Below are 17,732 nucleotides of genomic sequence, written 5' to 3' on the forward strand. Positions count from 1 at the left end.
TCACCATTCTCATCTTGTTCATGAAAATGCATTTCTAATTGTATCTAATTACTCCTAAAGTAAAATTTGGGTGAATTAACAGCTGAAGCCTTATGTTAGAATCATTCTCCTGATTCACACAAAAAACTGGACTTTCTACAGGTAACAAAGTTAACAGTTTATCCAGCTTCACACTTTATTATCAAAGTTAACAGTTTGTCTAGTTATCTGGAATTCAGTTTGCAGCTTTGAATGACCTGAAAAAGAACAGACTTGGAGACATTGTTACAAATTCCAGTTCTTAAGGTATGGGTGCTGTTGCACTTTTGTCTCTTTCTACAGCAGGCTTTCTGAAAAGGCTGAGAAGTTATTGGACATGATGCAGAAAAGATTCAAACATGTGCTTTGTGATGAACTTCAGTTATGTAGGAAGATTGAACAAGTTGGGACTGATCTTGTTGGAGCAGACACGAAAAGACTTGAGATTTTTCCAAAATTGAGGGGGCTATACAGAGAAACTATTCCCAATTGAGGAAGGATTCAGAACAAGGGGGCACAGACTTAAGGTAAACAGAGCAGCAATGGGAGACATGAAAGTGCAGAAAAACAGAGTGGTTAGCATTTAGAATGCTTTGCCTGAGGTTGTGATAGAGGAAGGGTCAACCACGGTATTTAAAAAGTTTTTGCAGAATTATCTAAAGGAAATTTTGCAGTGCTACAGGGAATGGCTCCAGGTGAATTGTCCCTGAGACAGCCAGCATAGACTCTACAGGCTAATTAGCCTCCTCTCCTTCTCGTAACCATTAGACTCTACAGGCTAATTAGCCTCCTCTCCTTCTCGTAACCATTCTTTGGTCTGAAGTTGAAGTCTTGTTGATGGTATGGTCAATGTGATGATACTAATGTCTTTAAGAGGTGCATTGTGTCTTAGTTTTTCTTTTTGAAGAAATGTTTTAAGGCAGAGGTATGAGCTGTCTATTTGAATCCAATAGAGTAAACAGCTTGTGAAACCTTGTCTTTTTTTGTTGGAACTATAGAAGCAACTTGAATGAGAGGGGTCAAGCTCCCATAGAACTAGAATTTTTTTTTCAGTAGCAGTTGTTGCTGGGGTCTTGAAGCAGGGTTTGGGAGTTGCAGTATACTTCTCCCAGCCACACTGACTTTTCTGTGGATGCTTTTGTTATAGGGCTGCTAGAATTGCATGAGAGACAATCTATTTTGTTAAATTTTCCTTTGCCAAGCATTTGTTTACAGATATTACTATATTACCACAAAGTTTGTATATTTTAAGCATTTTTGTAGAGTCACAATTAAGCCAATTCTTTTACTTTGTCTGCATGTTAATTATAGCATTATAAGTAAAGTGTTTCGATTCAAACCTGGTACTTTAACCAATCAAATTGCATCCAGAACACACTGCCTTACACTTGCCTTTAAAATAAAAATTTAGGGTCTAGACTCTTAATATATTTTGAGGGAATTTGGTCTGGCCCATAACATTTGGCTGAAAGTAAGCTTTCATTCACTAATATTCTGAAATTGCAAACATTCTGACGCAGTCTCCATCAGTAGCCAGGAAGAAGGATGGGCTTGGGCAGAAGGGCTTCAAGCCATCCCAGTATTTAGTCAGAGAAAATGTCTGTTCATCCAAATTGGAGACACAGATCAACTGGAAAAGGAAGTCATCAGCATATATATGCCACACAATGGTTTTGGATAAAGTATAAATGCTTCAAGGATTTCAGAGTGGGAGTTGGAGGCAAATACTTTGCAAGTTATTTATGACTGTGTAGATAAGAATGCAGCCAGGCAAGAATATTTTCACCCATTACCATAGAAACTAATCATTTCACAAGAAAATCTAGCACCATCTTTCTCAACAACTGACTAAAATGTGATGCCAACCGGATTCAAAAAGGATCTATAGATCTGATCAGAACTCACCAGGTACCCAGGGGAATGAAAGCCAAATAATTCTACAAAGCTTAAAAGTGAATACTAGCAATCTTCTTCCTTGGTGTTGAACAAAACCAGAAATGCCACAAATGTGAAAGTAGGCATTTATTTATAACAATCAAAAAATTAATTCACTCAACCTCCTTCAGTTGCCACTACTAGGTATGAGATACCAGTGGCAAATACATGGATTAAATAAATAACATTTAACAGCCTGTTTTATTATTTCACTAACTAATTAAGAAACTGGATTCATGTTAAAATCTTCATGTTTATTACACAGGAGAAGTCAGACAATCTTTTACAAAACATTTTTTCAATACATCAATTAAGGTGTCAGGAAAATCAGACTTCTGATTGCTTATTCAGAGTTGTACACAAAGATAATTTTTAGTTTCAGTACCTGAATGTGCCTGACATTAATTGCTAATAAAATCACACTGCAAAGTAAATACTGCAAATACTTCAGAGCCAGACAGATATTGCTTTTGTAGGAATCATCTGCAATGTGACCAGTAGAATCAAAGATGGCATGCTACCACTGACCAGTTTATTCTGTAAAAAGTACAACACTGCTCACTCAATGTACTGTTTAACAACCAACCAACTTGTAGAAATGCTAACCTGAATAAATGCAATATCATTGTATAGAATCAATAATGTGGATAATATGCAAATCTACACAAATTGCCAATTTGCTGCTAACTATTTCACCAAAAATATTTTCTTAATTTGATGCACTTTTCTGTCTTTTAAGATTGGTGTGTATGCAGACAGGTTGGATACTGATCTGATGAAAAGTCCACATATGTTGGGAAGCAGAATTCAAATTATTCTGAATAGGAAAAAGGCTGAGTGACTAAAAATGCAGGATTTAGGAGTCTGATTGTGATTAAAGCAAACACAAAGAATTGGCAATCCTTTACAGACGAAGACATCGCAATGGTGTTCTCAGGTGATGATTGACATTTCTTCTTTGTCTCTGCTCTCGGACAGAGAGCTCACGACTGCTCCCAAGAACTGTCGAAAAGCGGTACGCACTTGTTCTGGATCATCCTCTAGGTTTGAATGGATTAAAGTCAACTTGTTCAGATGCTGAGCTATCAAGAAATGCAACATCATTAGTAATGGACACAAACTTGCTGTATTTGGTTACCTTTTCATCCTGCCCCATCCACCACAGTACTTCCCTGACCATTAATATTCTGAGGAACAGCCACCACTGTGGAACAAATAGATGTAGGATGTACAAGGTTCGAGTTAGAGGGGTGAAGATACCTCACAGGATCGTGGGGCAGGAGAAAATTGTAATGGTAGGGAGGCAATGAAGACATGGAGAGATTCGAAAATCAAGATTGGCAGTTTTAAAATTGGGGAGATATTACAGAAGGACCAAGTGTGGAAACTATAGAGGCACTGGCAATTTTTCTCCTTAAACACACATAGTAAACATAGAACATTACAGCGCAGTACAGGCCCTTCGGCCCTCAATGTTGCGCCAACCTGTGAAACCAATCTGAAGCCCATCTAACCTAAACTATTCCATTATCATCTATATTTTTATCCAATGACCAAATGGAGGTATAGTGCAAAAGGAATGGAAAATTGCTATACCCTTGTTCAAAATAAAAAAGGTGTAAAACTAAGCCCAGCAACTGCAGGCTAGTCAGCTTAATCTGTGGCATGGACACTTTTAGTAAAAATAATTCAAGAATCAGTTAACAGTAATTTTGATAATCAGCGAGTTAATGCAGAAAAGTTCAGCAGATTTGTTGCAGGCAAATTGCAACTAATTTTGAATATTCTGTTAAGCTTACAGTTTTGATCAGAATGTTGCAGTTGTAGTACTATACAGTGACTTCCAAAAGATGTTTGATAAAATGTCACAGCATAGGCTTGCCAACAAAGTTGAAGCTCATTGAATAAAGGGATAGTGGCAACATAAATACAAAATTAGCTGCACGAGAGGAGACAGATTTTTTCAGATTAGGGCAAGTTTACAGTGGAGTTCATCCCCATAGGTCAGTACAAAGCCACTGCTTCTCTTGATCTGTATTGATTACTTAGATTTGGGTGAATAGGGCACAGTTTCAGAATTTGCAGGTAATAAAACTTGGAAGTATTGTGAATTATGAGGACAGTGCAGAATTTTGAAAGTCCCTAGATTGGGTCAAACGCGCAAACATCTGGCAGATGGTAATGCAGAGATCCAGTTTGATAGAAAAAGTGAGAGTTGGTAGGAGAGGAAGGAAAGTAGAGACTGAGCGGGCATATGTGTACAAATTATCCAGGTTGGCTTGGCAGGTTGAGAAAGTTATTAATAAGACGAACAGGGGATGTATAAACAAAGGTCAGAACATAGAACAGTACAGCAATAGGACCAGGACCTTCCGACAATTGAGTCGGTATCGCCAAAAATAAGTACATCACCGGAGCAGGCCTACAATGTCGTTCTAAACTGATCCTATTTGTCTGCACATATCCATTGCTCTCTATTTTCTGCATCTGTATAAATGTCTCAAACTTAACAAATCTGCTCCTAACCAACCACACCCCTCCCCACCCCATCTTGCAGCGTGTTCCAGGCACTATCACATTCCTCAGTGCTTTTTATGCTCATTTTGAGCAGAATGCCAATGGCACGATGTCATCTAATTCAACAGCTCCTGATGCACCTGTTCCCTCTGTCACCACTGCAGATGTCAGCTCGGCCTTGTTGAGAATAAACCTGAAGAAAGCGACTGGCCAAGATGGAGTCCCTAGCAGTGCACTCAGATCTTGTGTTGACCAGCTGGTGGTAGCATTCGCTGACATATTTAACCTCTCCTTGCTACAATGTGAAGTCCACACCTGCTTCAAGAATACCACTATCATTCAAGTATCAAAGAAAACACATGCAACATGCCTCAAAGACTACCACCCAGTGGCTCTGACCTCCGTAATCATAAAGTACTTTGAGAAGTTAGTCATGGCCCATATCAACACTAGCTTCTCAGCTGGCCTCAATCCCCTGCAATTTGCCACCCAGCAAAACAGATCCACAGCGGACGCCATGGCCCTAGCCCTACACTCAACCCTGGAACACCTGGAAAGCAAGCACACCTATGTCACATTCCTACTCGTCGACTACAGATCTGCCTTCAACACCATCCCTACCTGACAAATCTCAAAGCTCTGAGAACAGGTCTCAACTGGATCCTCAGGTTCCTGACCCACAGACCACAATTAGTGAAGATAGACAACGGCACATCTCCACAATAATACTCAGCACTGGCACCCTGCAAGGATGCGTACTCAGTATCCTACTGTACTACAGCAGTGGTGACAGAGGGAACGGGTGCATCAGGAGCATCGCGACTGTGTAACCAAATTTCGTACGAAAGCCATCTACAGGTTTTCTGACAACACCAACATTGTAGGCTGGATATCAATCAATGATCAATGAGAATATAGGAGGAGACGGAATGCTTGGTGTTGCGATGCAATGATCGCAATTTGTTCCTCGATGTCAGCAAAACAAGAAAACTCATCATTGACTATGGGAAGAAAGGAGGAGGAGAAGCCCCTATCTACACCAATGTATCTGAGGTGGAGAGGGTTCACATTGTCAATTTCCTAGTCATGACAATAACCAACAATTTGTCTTGGACTACCCATTTAGATCCAACAGTCAAGAAGGCACAACACCGCTTCTTCCTTGGGAGAATAAGGAAATTCAGTATGTCCATAAGGATCCTCACCACGTTTTACAGATACAATCTAGAAAGCATTCTGTCTGGTTGCATACCGCTTGATACAGCAACTGCTCTGACCAGAACCCTAAGAAACTACAGAAAATTGTGTGCAGAGCCCAGACCATCACGGAAGCCAACCTTCCATCCATGGATTCCACCTACACTTCTCATTGCCGTAAAAAGGCTGCCAAGATCAAAGAATCCTCTCACCTTCAGTAATACTCTCTTCCAATCTCTTCTGTCAGACAGAAGCTTGAACACATGCACTAACAGGTTCAAGAACAGCTTCTTCCCTGCTGCTATTAAACTGCCGAATGGACCTCTCTCATTTCAAATCTAATGTTGACCTTGCTTTTGTGCACCCTCCTGTGCAGTCATAATCTTCGTTATGTCTATGCGCTCTATGATCCGTATGTCCTTGTTTGCTATGATCTACCCATACTGCTTGCAAAAACAGAACTTTTCACTGTACTTAGGTACATGAGACAACAATAAATCAAATCAAATCAAATCACCCTCTGTTTAAAAAAAAGTGCCTTGCATATCTCCCTTCAACATTTCCTCTCTCACCTTAAAACTGTGCACCCTTGTATTTGACCCTGGGAAAAAAACTTTAACAATCTACCCTATACATGCCTCTCATAACTTTATATAATTTTATCAGATCACCCCTCAGCCTATAATGCTGTAGCAAGAACAATCCAAATTTGTCCAACCGCTTATTATAACTAATACACTCCAATCCAGGCAACTTCTTTTGCATCCTCTCCTAAGCCTCCACATCCTTCCTATAGTGTGGCGATCAGAACTGTACACAATATTCCAAATGTGACCAAGCCAGAAGTCTTATTCAGCTACAACATACCTGCCAACTTATATGTTCAATGCTCGGACTGATGAAGGCTGGCATACCATATGCCTTCTTTACCACCTCACCAGCTATGGACTTACACCCCAAGATCCCTCTGTATATCAATGCTCCCAAGGGTCCTGCCATTTACTGTATACTTTCCTCTTGCATTTGACTTCCCAAAATGGATCACCTCACTGTTTTCCAGATTAAACATCATCTGCCATTTCTCTGCCCAGCTTTCCCAAGTGATGGATATCATGCTGTGTCCTTTGATAACTTCCCTCACTATCCAACTCTGTCTACTTCCATGTTGCCTAGAAACATATTGATAAGACCATTTACATTTTCATTCAAGTCTATATATTTATATTTCAAACAACAGAGGTCCCAGCATTGATCCTTGTGAAGCACTACATGGTCACAGAGCTCCAGACAGAAAAACATCCCAGTACAACTACCTTCTGTTTTCTACAACCAAGCTGATTTTGTATACAACTTGCCAACCCACCACTGATTCCATACAATTCAATCTTATGGACCTGCCACCCAAGAGGGTGGTGGTTGATGGGAAATGTTCATCCCGGAGTTCAGTTACTAGTGGTATACCGCAAGGATCCGTTTTGGGGCCACTGCTGTTTGTCATTTTTATAAATTACCTGGATGAGGGCATAGAAGGATGAGTTAGTAAATCTGCAGATGACACTAAAGTCGGTGTTGTTGTGAATAGTGCGGAAGGATGTTGCAGGTTACAAAGGGATGTCGATAAGCTGCAGAGCTGGGCTGAGACGTGGCAAATGGAGTTTAATGCAGAAAAGCGTGAGGTGATTCACTTTGGCAGGAGTAACAGGAATAACGAGTACTGGGCTAAAGGTAAGATTCTTGATAGTGTGGATGAGCAGCGACATCTCGGTGTCCATGTACATAGATCCCTGAAAGTTGTCACCCAGGTTGTCAGGGTTGTTAAGAAGGCGTACAGTGTGTTAGGTTTTATTGGTAGAGGGATTAAATTTCAGAGCCATGAGGTTATGTTGCAGCTGTGCAAAACCGTGGTGCGGCCACACTTGGAGTATTGCATACAGTCCTGGTCGCCGCATTATTGGAAGGATGCGGAAGCATTGGAAAGGGTGCAGAGAAGATTTACCAGGATGTTGCCTGGTCTGGAGCGCAGGCCCTATGAAGAAAGGCTGAGGGACTTGGGTCTGTTCTCATTGGAGAGGAGGAGGCTAAGGGGGATTTAATAGAGACATACAAGATGATCAGAGGACTAGATAGGGTGGAGAGTGAGAGTCTTTTTCCGAGGATGATGACTTCAGCTTGTACAAGGGAGCATAGCTACAAATTGAGGGGTGATAGATTTAAGAGAGATGTCAGCGGCAGGTTCTTTATTCAGAGAGTGGTAAGGGCGTGGAACGCCCTGCCTGCCAATGTAGTTAACTCAGCCACATTAGGGGCATTTAAACAGTCCTTGAATAAGCATATGGATGATGAAGGGATAGTGTAGGGGGAGGGGCTTAGATTAGTTTACAGGTTGACGCAACATCGAGGGCCGAAGGTCCTGTTCTGCGCTGTATTGTTCTATGTTCTATGGAGGTAAGGCGTTATTAGGAAAGGCTGAGGGACTTGAGGCTGTATTTGTTAGAGAGAAGAAAGTTAAGAGGTTATCTGATAGAGACAAAGAACAAAGCAAATTACAGCACAGGAACAGGCCCTTCGGCCCTCCAAGCCTGCGCCGATTGAGATGCTCTGTCTAAGCCAATCATCTATTTTCTAAGGGTCTGTATCCCTTTGCTCCCTGCCCATCCATGTATCTGTCCAGATACATCTCAAAAGACACTCTACTGGTGACACGTTCCAGGCACACACCACCCTCTGCGTAAACAACTTTCCATGCATATCTCCCTTAAACTTTCCTCCTCTCACTTTGAACTCATGACCCCAAGTAATAGAGTCCCCCCACTCTGGGAAAAAGCTTCTTGCTATCCACCCTGTCTATACCCCTCATGATTTTGTAGACCCCAATCAGGTACCCCCTCAATCTCCGTCTTTCTAATGAAAATAATCCTAATCTACTCAAACTTTCTTCATAGTTAGCACCCTCCATACCAGGCAACATCCTGGTGAACCTCCTCTGCACCCTCTCCAAAGCATCCATATCCATTTGGTAATGTGGCAAACAGAACTGTACACAATATTCTAAATTTGGCCGAACCAAAGTCTTATTACAACCGTAACATGACCTGCCAACTCAATAGCCCGTCCGATGAAGGAAAGTATGCCGTATGCCTTCTTGACCACCCTACTGACCTGCGTTGCCACCTTCAGGAAACAATGGACCTGAACACCCAGATCTCTCTGTACATCAATTTTCCCCAGGACTTTTCCATTTTACAGTATAGTTCACTCTTGAATTAGATCTTCCAAAATGCATCACATCGCATTTGCCCGGATTGAACTCCATCTGCCATTTATCTGCCCAACTCTCCAATCTATCTATATTCTGCTGTAATCTCTGACAGTCCCCTTCACTCTCTGCTACTCCAACAATCTTTGTGTCATCTGCAAACTTGCTAATCAGACCACCTACACCTTCCTCCAAATCATTTACGTATATCACAAACAACAGTGGTCCCAGCACAGATCCCTGTGGAACAGCACTGGTCACAGGTCTCCAATTTGAGAAACCCCCTTCCACTACTACTCTGTCTCCTGTTGCCTAGCCAGGTTTGTATCCATCTAGCTAGCATACCCTGGACCCCATGTGACTTCACTTTCTCCATCAGCCTGCCACGGGGAACCTTATCAAACGCCTTACTGAAGTCCATGTCTTTCTCTCATCAATCAACTTTGTCACGTCCTCAAAGAATTCTATTAAGTTGGTAAGACATGACCTTCCCTGCACAAAACCATGTTGCCTATCACTGATAAGCCCATTTTCTTCCAAGACATACAAGAAGATCAGAGGATTAGATAGGGTGGACAGTGACAGCCTTTTTCCTCGGATGGAGATGGCTAGCACGAGGGGACATAGCTTTAAATTGAGCGGGGATAGGTATAAGACAGATGTCAGAGGTAGGTTCTTTACTCAGAGAGTAGTAAGGGCGTGGAATGTCTTCCAGAACTTTTCCTGTGGCTAAACAGAATACAAAGATCTCTGTCAAGACCCCAGTGATCTTCTCCTTTGCCTCCTTCAGTATCCTGGAATGGATCCCATCAGGCTTAGGGGACTCATCCAGCTTAATGTTTTTCAAAACACTCCACATCTCCTCTTACTCCGCCTCAATATCAAAATGTCCCGCTCTAAATTTACCATCATTTAAGTCCTCCTTAATGATTAACAATACAAAGTACTCTCCAACCCATCTCCTCTGGCTCCAGGCACAAATTCCCTCTTTTGTCCAAGAATGGACTACCCTTTCCCTAGTTATTACCTTGCTCTGAACATACATTTAAAATACCTGGTGCTTCTCCTTAATCCTTCTTACCACTGACATTTCATGGCACCTTCTAGCCCTCAAAGTTCTTTCTTGCTTCCTTTCATTCTCACAGAAACAATTGAACCTGAAATACGATCAACTGGCCTTTAAAAGACTCCCATACATCAGATGTGGAATCAAAGAGCCACCCATCTAATTTATCAGTTCCTGCCTAATACTGTTGTAATTTGCCTTACCCCAATTTAGCACTTACACCTGAAGACTAGTTGTATCCTTATCCATAACTATCTTAAGACTTATGGAGTTATGTTCCCTGTTCCCAAAATGCACCCTCACTGAAACTTTGATTATTTTGCCAAGCTCATTCCCCAAAACAAGGTCAAAATGGCCCTTCCCCTAGTGGGACTACCCGCATATTATTTCCACAAACTCTCCTGGATGCACCTCACAAATTCTGCCCCATCTAAATACCTGGCACTAAGGGAGTCCCAGTCAATATTGGGAAAATTATGAACATCCACGACAACAACTCTATCGTTTTAACATGTTTCCATATTCTGCTCACATATCTGTTCTTCTACCTCTTGCTGGCTATTGGGAGGCCTGTAGTATATACACATTGTAATGATTGCACCTTTCTTTTTCCGATGTTGCACCCATATGGCCTTGTTGGTTGAGCCGTCCAAGATGTCCTCTCTTATACGGCTGTGACGTTATCCTTAATCAGTAGTGCAACTCCTCCACTCCTTTACATTCCTCTCTACCACTCCTGAAACATTTAAACCCTGGAAAGTTGAGCTGCCAGTCTTGGCTTTCACTCAACCAAGTTCCTGTAATGGCTACCACATCTTATTCCCCTGTACTAATTCAAGTTCTAGGCTCATTTTTAAAAATTCAATAATGGGATGAGGGCATTGCTGGTTTATCAGCATTTATTGCCCATCCCTAATTGTCCAGAGGGCAGTTCAGAGTAAGCCACTTCACTGTGGGTCTAGAGTCATGTGTGTAGGCCATTTCCAGGTAAGGATGGCAGTTTCCTTCCGTTAAGGACATTACTGAACCAGATGGGGTTTTCCAACAATCTACAATGGCCATCATTAGATTCTTTATTCCTGAAATTTTACTGAATTCAAATTACACCATCTGCTGTGGTGGGATCTAAACCAGGCCCCCAGAATGATATCTGGGTTTCTGGATTAGCAGTCCAGCAATAACACCACGAGGCAATCACCTCCCGTATATCTGCCTTATCTGTTATAGCTGCCCATCTGCCTTATCGGTGATACTCCTTACATGAAAATAAACACACTTCAGACTGCTAGTCCTACCACATTCACTAACCTGGCGCTGCATGTTCTTCCTATTAGACTTTCTTGACTTAACCTCTTCCTTCTTGTCAGTCACTCCATATACTGAACTACTACTCTGGTTTCCACACCCGCCACACGTTTAAATACCCTCATCCTCAAGTAGCACTAGCAAACCTCCCTGCAAGGATACTGATGTGCCTCCAGTTTAGGCACTACCTGTACTTGTACAAGCCACATTTGCCCTGGAAATGATCCTAATGTTCCAGATATCTGAAGCCCTCCCTCCTATACCAGCTCTCCAGCCGTGCATTCAATTGTATTATCTTCCTGTTTCTGGCCTCGTTAGCATTAGGCACTGGGAGTAATCCTGAGATTGCAATCCTGGAGTTCCTGCTTTTAACTTTCCCTGAGGATCTCATCTCTCTTTCTATGTCATTAGTACCAATATGGACTATGACCTTTGGCTGTTCACCCTCTTCTTTCAGAATATCTTATACTCACTCAGAGACATCCTTGACCCTGGCACCAGCGAGAAAAAAGATCATCCTTGCATGTCTTGCATGCAGCCACAGAAATACCCATCTGAGCCCCTGATATAGGGTCCACTTTCACTACCACTCGCCTACGCTTCTACCTTCCTTGTTGCACGAAAGAGCCAACTGTGATGCCACTGATCTGGCTGCTGCAGTTGCTTTTCCCAGAGAGCTCATTAATGTCCTGCAGGGAAGGAAATCTGCGTTACTCATCTGGTCTGGCCTACATGTGATTTCAGACCAACAGCAATGTGGTTGACTCTCAAACAGCCCTATGAAATGGCCTAGCAAGTCACTCAGTTGAATCAATTGTTATAAAGTCTCAACAAAGAAATGAAACTGAACAGACCACTTGACATTAACCTAGGCACCAGAGAAGATAAAGCAGCAACAATTCTGATCATGCAAAGTCCTCCTTACTAACATCAGGGGCTGGTTCCAAAATTGGAAGAGTTGTCTCACAGACTAGTCAAGCAACAAGCTGACATTGTAAGGTATGATTCTGTGAGTATGACTATGTCCCAGATACCACCATCACTAACCCTGGATATATCTTAGGTGAAACAACACTTAACCTGCACTTCCCAGAATCTAGTCTACTGCAATCGCTGCTCACAATGTGGTCCCCTCTACATTGGGGAAATGAAGCATAGACCTAGTGACCGCTTTGCAGAACGTCTATGTTCTGCTCGCAAAAAAGACCCTGAACTACCTGTTTTAGAGACCGTAGGAACTGCAGATGCTGGAGAATCTGAGATAACAAGGTGTAGAGCTGGGTGAACACACCAGGCCAAGCAGCATCAGAGGAGCAGAAAGGTTGACATTTTGGGCCTAGACCCTTCTTCAAAAATGAAGAAAAATGAAATGCTGCTTGGCCTGCTGTGTTCATCCAGCTCTGCACCTTGTTATCTCTGAACTACCTGTTCCCCGCCACTTTAACGCACCACCCTGCTCCCTTTGCAATGTTCCAGCAAAGCTTAACACAAACTGGAGGAAAAATACCTAATTTTCCGCCTGGGGACCCTACAACCCTCAAGGCTCAATAATTTTAGGGCCTAAACTCTCCCATGTCCCAGTCCCCTACCCCACACACCAGGCCTTGTTACCACATAGCCTGCCACCCCCTGTTAGTCACTAACAATCCCCATTAACAACTATTCACCCTCCCAGCCTGATCGTTAGCAATTCCTTTGTACAAGTGTCTTTCTGTCTCTTTGGGCTCTATCATATCGTTTACTCCCTGCCCCACACACCTCCCTATTTTCTGGATATAAACTGACGTTTTCCCAGCCACTATAAGTTCTGACAAAGAGTCACCGGACCTGAAACATTAACTATTTGACGTGAAACATTAACTCTATTTTTTCTTTCACAGATGCTGCCAGACCTGTTGAGCTTTTCCAGCAATTTAATAAAGTAAATGAGGGGTGGGCATCACGGAGACATGGCTGCAAGGGGATCAGGATTGGGAACTGAATTTCCAAGGATATACATCCTATCGAAAAGGTAGGCAGGTGGGCGAAGGAGTGGGGTTGCCTTATTAGTAAGAAATGAAATTAAATCAATAGGAAGAAATGAAGTAGGGTCAGATGGTATAGAATCTGTGTGGGTAGAATTGAGGAACCGCAATCGGTAAGAAAACCATAGTTGGAGTTGTGTATCGGCCTTCAAACAGTAGTCAGAAGCTGGGGTGCAAGATACACCAGAGATAGAAAAAGTGTGTAAGAAAGGTAAAGTCACAGTGATCATGGGGGACTTCAATATGCTGGTGGACAGGGAAAATCATGTTGGTAGTGGATTGCAAGAAAAGGAGTTTGTGGAATCTCTATGAGATGGCTTTTTGGAGCAGCTTGTGGTGGAGCCCACAAGGGAATAGGCAATACTGGATTTAGTGTGTGCAATGAGGTAGACTTGATAAGGGAGCTTAAGGTGAAGGAACCCTTAGGAGGCAATGATCATAATATGATTGAATTTATCTGCAATTTGAGAGGGAGAAGATAGAATCAGAGGTAACAGTATTACAGCTGAATAAAGGCGCATACAGAGGTATGAGGGAGGAGCTGGGCAGAATTGACTGGAAGAGGAGCCTAACAGGAAAGACAGTGGAACAGCAATGGCAGGAGTTTCTGGGAGTAATTCAGGAGACACTGCAAAAATTCATCCCCAAGGAAAAAGAAGCACGGTACAGGGAGGATGAGGTAGCCATGGCTGACTAAGGAAGTCAGGGATAGCATAAAAGCAAAAGAGAAAGCATGTAATGTGGCGAAGGGCAATGGGAAACATAGGGCAACAAGAGAAGAAATAAGGGAGAAGATTAAATATGAGGGTAACCTAGCCAGTAATATAAATGAAGACTGTAAGAGTTTCTTTAGAAATATAAAGGGCAAAAGAGGCAAATGTGGACATTGGGCCATGGAAAACGATGCTGGAGAGACAGTAGTGAAGAACAAGGAAATGACTGAGGAACTGAATAATTACTTCGCACCAGTCTTCATGGTGGAAGACACGAGTGATATCCCAAAGGTTCAACAGAATCAAGCGGCAGAGGTGAGTATGGTGGCCATCACCAAGGAAAAGGTGCTAGTAAAACTGATTGGCCTAATGGTGGACAAATCACCTGTATCAAATGGACTACAGCCCAGAGTTCTCAAGGAGACAGCTGAAGAGATAGTGGAAGCGTTAGTTGTGATCTTTCAGGAATAACTAGCATCAGGGAAGGTCCCAGAGGACTGGAAAATCGCTAATGTGACGCCCCTTTTTAAAATGAGAGTCAGGCAAAAGAAGGAAAATTACAGGTTGATTCACCTAACCTCAGTGGTGGGTATGATTTTGGAGTTCAAAAGGTAAGAAAACCATAGTTTGGATTGTGAGGGAAGAGATATCTGAATATTTGGAAGCATATGGTAAAATAGGACCAAGTCAGCATGGTTTCATCAAGGAGAAGTCATGCCTGACAAACCTGCTAGAATTCTTTGAGAAAGTAATGTGAAGGATAGACCAAGGAAAGCCAATGAATGTTATCCAGCTGGACTTCAAGAAGGCCTTTGGCAAGCTGCCACACAAAAGGCTGCTGAGTAAGATAAGGGCCCATGGTGTTAGAGGCAAGGTGCTAGCATGGATAAAAGATTGGCTATGTGACAGAAAGCAGAGAGTGGGGATGAAAGGGTCTTTCTCAGGATTGCAGCCAGTGACAAGTGTTGTTCTGCAAGGGTCAGTGTTGGGACCACAACTTTTCACTTTATACATTAATGATCTAGAGGAAGGAACTGAGGGCATTCTGGCTAAGTTTGCAGATGATACAAAAATAGGTAGAGGAACAGGTAGTATTGAGGAGGTGGAGAGGCTGTAGAGGATTTGGACATGTTCGGAGAGTGGGCAAAAAAGTGGCAGATGGAGTACAACATGGGAAAGTGCAAGGTCATGCAATTTGGTAAGAACAATAAAAGCATGGACTATTTTCTAAATGGGGAGAAAATTCAGAAGTCCAAAGTGCAAAGAGACTTGGGAGTTCCAGTCCAGGATTCTCTCAAAGTTGAGTCAGTAGTCAGGAAGGCAAATACAATGTTGGCAATTATTTTGAGAGGACTTGAATATAGAAGCAGTGATGTACAACTGAGGCTTTAAGACCCTGGTCAGGTCACATTTGGAATTAGTGTGTGCAGTTTTGGGCCCCATATCTCAGTAAGGATGAACTGGCACTAGAGTGGGTTCAGAAGAGGTTCACGAGAATGGTCCCAGGAATGAAAAGCTTAACATATGAAGAACGTTTGAGGACTCTGGGACTATACTCATTGGAGTTTAGAAGGATGATGGGGGATCTAATCAAAACTTACAGAATACTGAATGGCCTGGACAGAGTGGATGTTGAGAAGATGCTCCTATTGGTAGGAGAGACTAGGACCCAAGGACACAGCCTTACAGTAAAGGTAAGACCTTTTAGAACAGAGATAAGGAGAAACTTCTTCAGTCAAATAATGGTGAATCTATGGAATTCACCGCCACAGAAGGCTGTGGAGGCCAGGTCATTAAGTAAATTTGAGACTGAGATAGGTAGGTTCTCGATAAATCAAGGGGATCAAGGGTTACGGGGAGAAAGCAGGAGAATGGGTTTGAGGAACTTATCAGCCATGATTGAATGGTGGAGCAGACTCGAATGGCCTAATTTCTGCTCCTATGTCAAATGTTCAAATTAAACGACTCAGTGGAAGCGGCAACTCCACAAATATCCCCATCCTCAATAATGGAAGATTAGATTAGATTCCCTACGGTGCGGAAACAGGCCTTTCAGCCCAACCCAGAAGCATCCCACCCAGACCCATCCCCCTATAACCCACACACCCCTGAACACTACAGGCAATTTAGCATGACCAATCCACCTAGCCTGCACGTCTTTGGACTGTGGGAGGAAACTCATCTCACCATGAATTCCACATTTTACCACTTTTTTTGGCAAGTCCTTTGCATGACATACCTGCTCATCTCGCAACATCAAATATTGACATGCTCTGGTGTATCTCAAAATTGTAATTTCTTTACCTGTACCTCCAGGCATAGATGAGTAAATCTTACCCTTGCAAGGAAATCGTTTAAAGAGGATCCAACACTTTCTTTTCAATCAACCTCCGACCAGGTTCTACATTCCAGTGCAGCTTTTTAACTTACACTGTGCTTTCCATTAGCACTTCAGCAAAATTCACTGGATGTTCTATTTTCCTACCTTCCTAGTGATTTTTCTAAGCCACCAATACTGACTTCATGTAGCCTAATTTACTGTGGTTAAACCACCTGAGCTTTTTTTAAATTCTTTTTCCCCTTCATGGGTTTCCTTTTTAAACCTGTGTTAGATTCTCTTTATTATCTTCAATGAGATTTACCTCTCCCTTACCGCCTGAGAATTTCTCTTTTCCTCAATTTCTATCCCTCACCGATTGAAATTGATACCAGAAGCCAAACTTTGATTTATGAACCAACTCATAATCACCAGCCATTTCAGCTGCTATTCTTGCAGTTTTAAGTCTGTTCTTCCACATGAGTTCTTACTCCTTCGTGAATTGAATTTTTGAACTCCTCCAAAATAGTCCTCTCTCTAAAAGCATATGTTTGATCTATTTTTAATACCTTTATCAAAATTACTTTGTTTGGTCCATCCAAACTCAATCTACATATGACCAGGGTCCCTCCTTAGATTACCGAAACATTGTCTATTGGATTCTTGCACTAGCTCATAAGCACTTAAGATGGCTTTTTTTAACCTCCTCATACTCCCCAGATACCTCTTTTGATAGCAATGCTAATACCTCACTAGCTCTACCTACCAACTTTGGATCAACAAAACCCACATAGTCACCAACCAGTTCATTTGTTTAGCCACTTTGTCAAATGAAATGATTAAAAACTTCTACGTCCTTCTCATCAAATTTAGGCAATGCCTGGACATATTTGAACAGATCCTCACCAGGCCTTTGGCTACAATGGGTATGTTTGTCATTACTATCCTCCTAAGGCTACCTTCACCTCCGTCCTTTAACATAGAACATAGAACACAGAACATTACAGCACAGTACAGGCCCTCGATGTTGTGCTGACCTGTCATACCGATCTCAAGCCCATCTAACCTACACTATTCCATGAACGTCCATATGCTTCGCCAATGACAACTTAAATGTACCTAAAGTTGGCGAATCTACTACCGTTGCAGGCAAAGCGTTCCATTCCCTTACTACTCTCTGAGTAAAGAAACTACCTCTGACATCTGTCCTATATCTTTCACCCCGCAATTTACAGCTATGCCCCCTCGTGCTCGCCGTCACCATCCTAGGAAAAAGGCTCTCCCTATCCACCCTATCTAACCCTCTGATTATTTCATATGTTTCAATTAAGTCACCTCTCAACCTTCTTCTCTCTAATGAAACAGCCTCAAGTCCCTCAGCCTT

The 17,732-nt window shown here is 42.3% G+C and overlaps 1 protein-coding gene across 2 annotated transcripts in view; it reads right to left on the minus strand.

The window, feature by feature from the left end:
• Positions 1-2,027: 2,027 nt before the first annotated feature.
• ift22 (intraflagellar transport 22 homolog (Chlamydomonas)) overlaps positions 2,028-17,732 on the minus strand; it is a 48,184-nt gene continuing 32,479 nt past the window's right edge. For both annotated transcript variants that reach the window (XM_059655452.1, XM_059655453.1), the window contains one exon: positions 2,028-3,035. In XM_059655452.1, coding sequence (XP_059511435.1) covers positions 2,887-3,035 — 149 coding nt within the window. In that variant the 3' untranslated portion in view covers positions 2,028-2,886. The remainder of the gene's footprint in view (positions 3,036-17,732) is intronic.

Source organism: Stegostoma tigrinum, chromosome 27, assembly GCF_030684315.1.
Source record: "Stegostoma tigrinum isolate sSteTig4 chromosome 27, sSteTig4.hap1, whole genome shotgun sequence".
Lineage (NCBI taxonomy): Eukaryota > Metazoa > Chordata > Chondrichthyes > Orectolobiformes > Stegostomatidae > Stegostoma > Stegostoma tigrinum.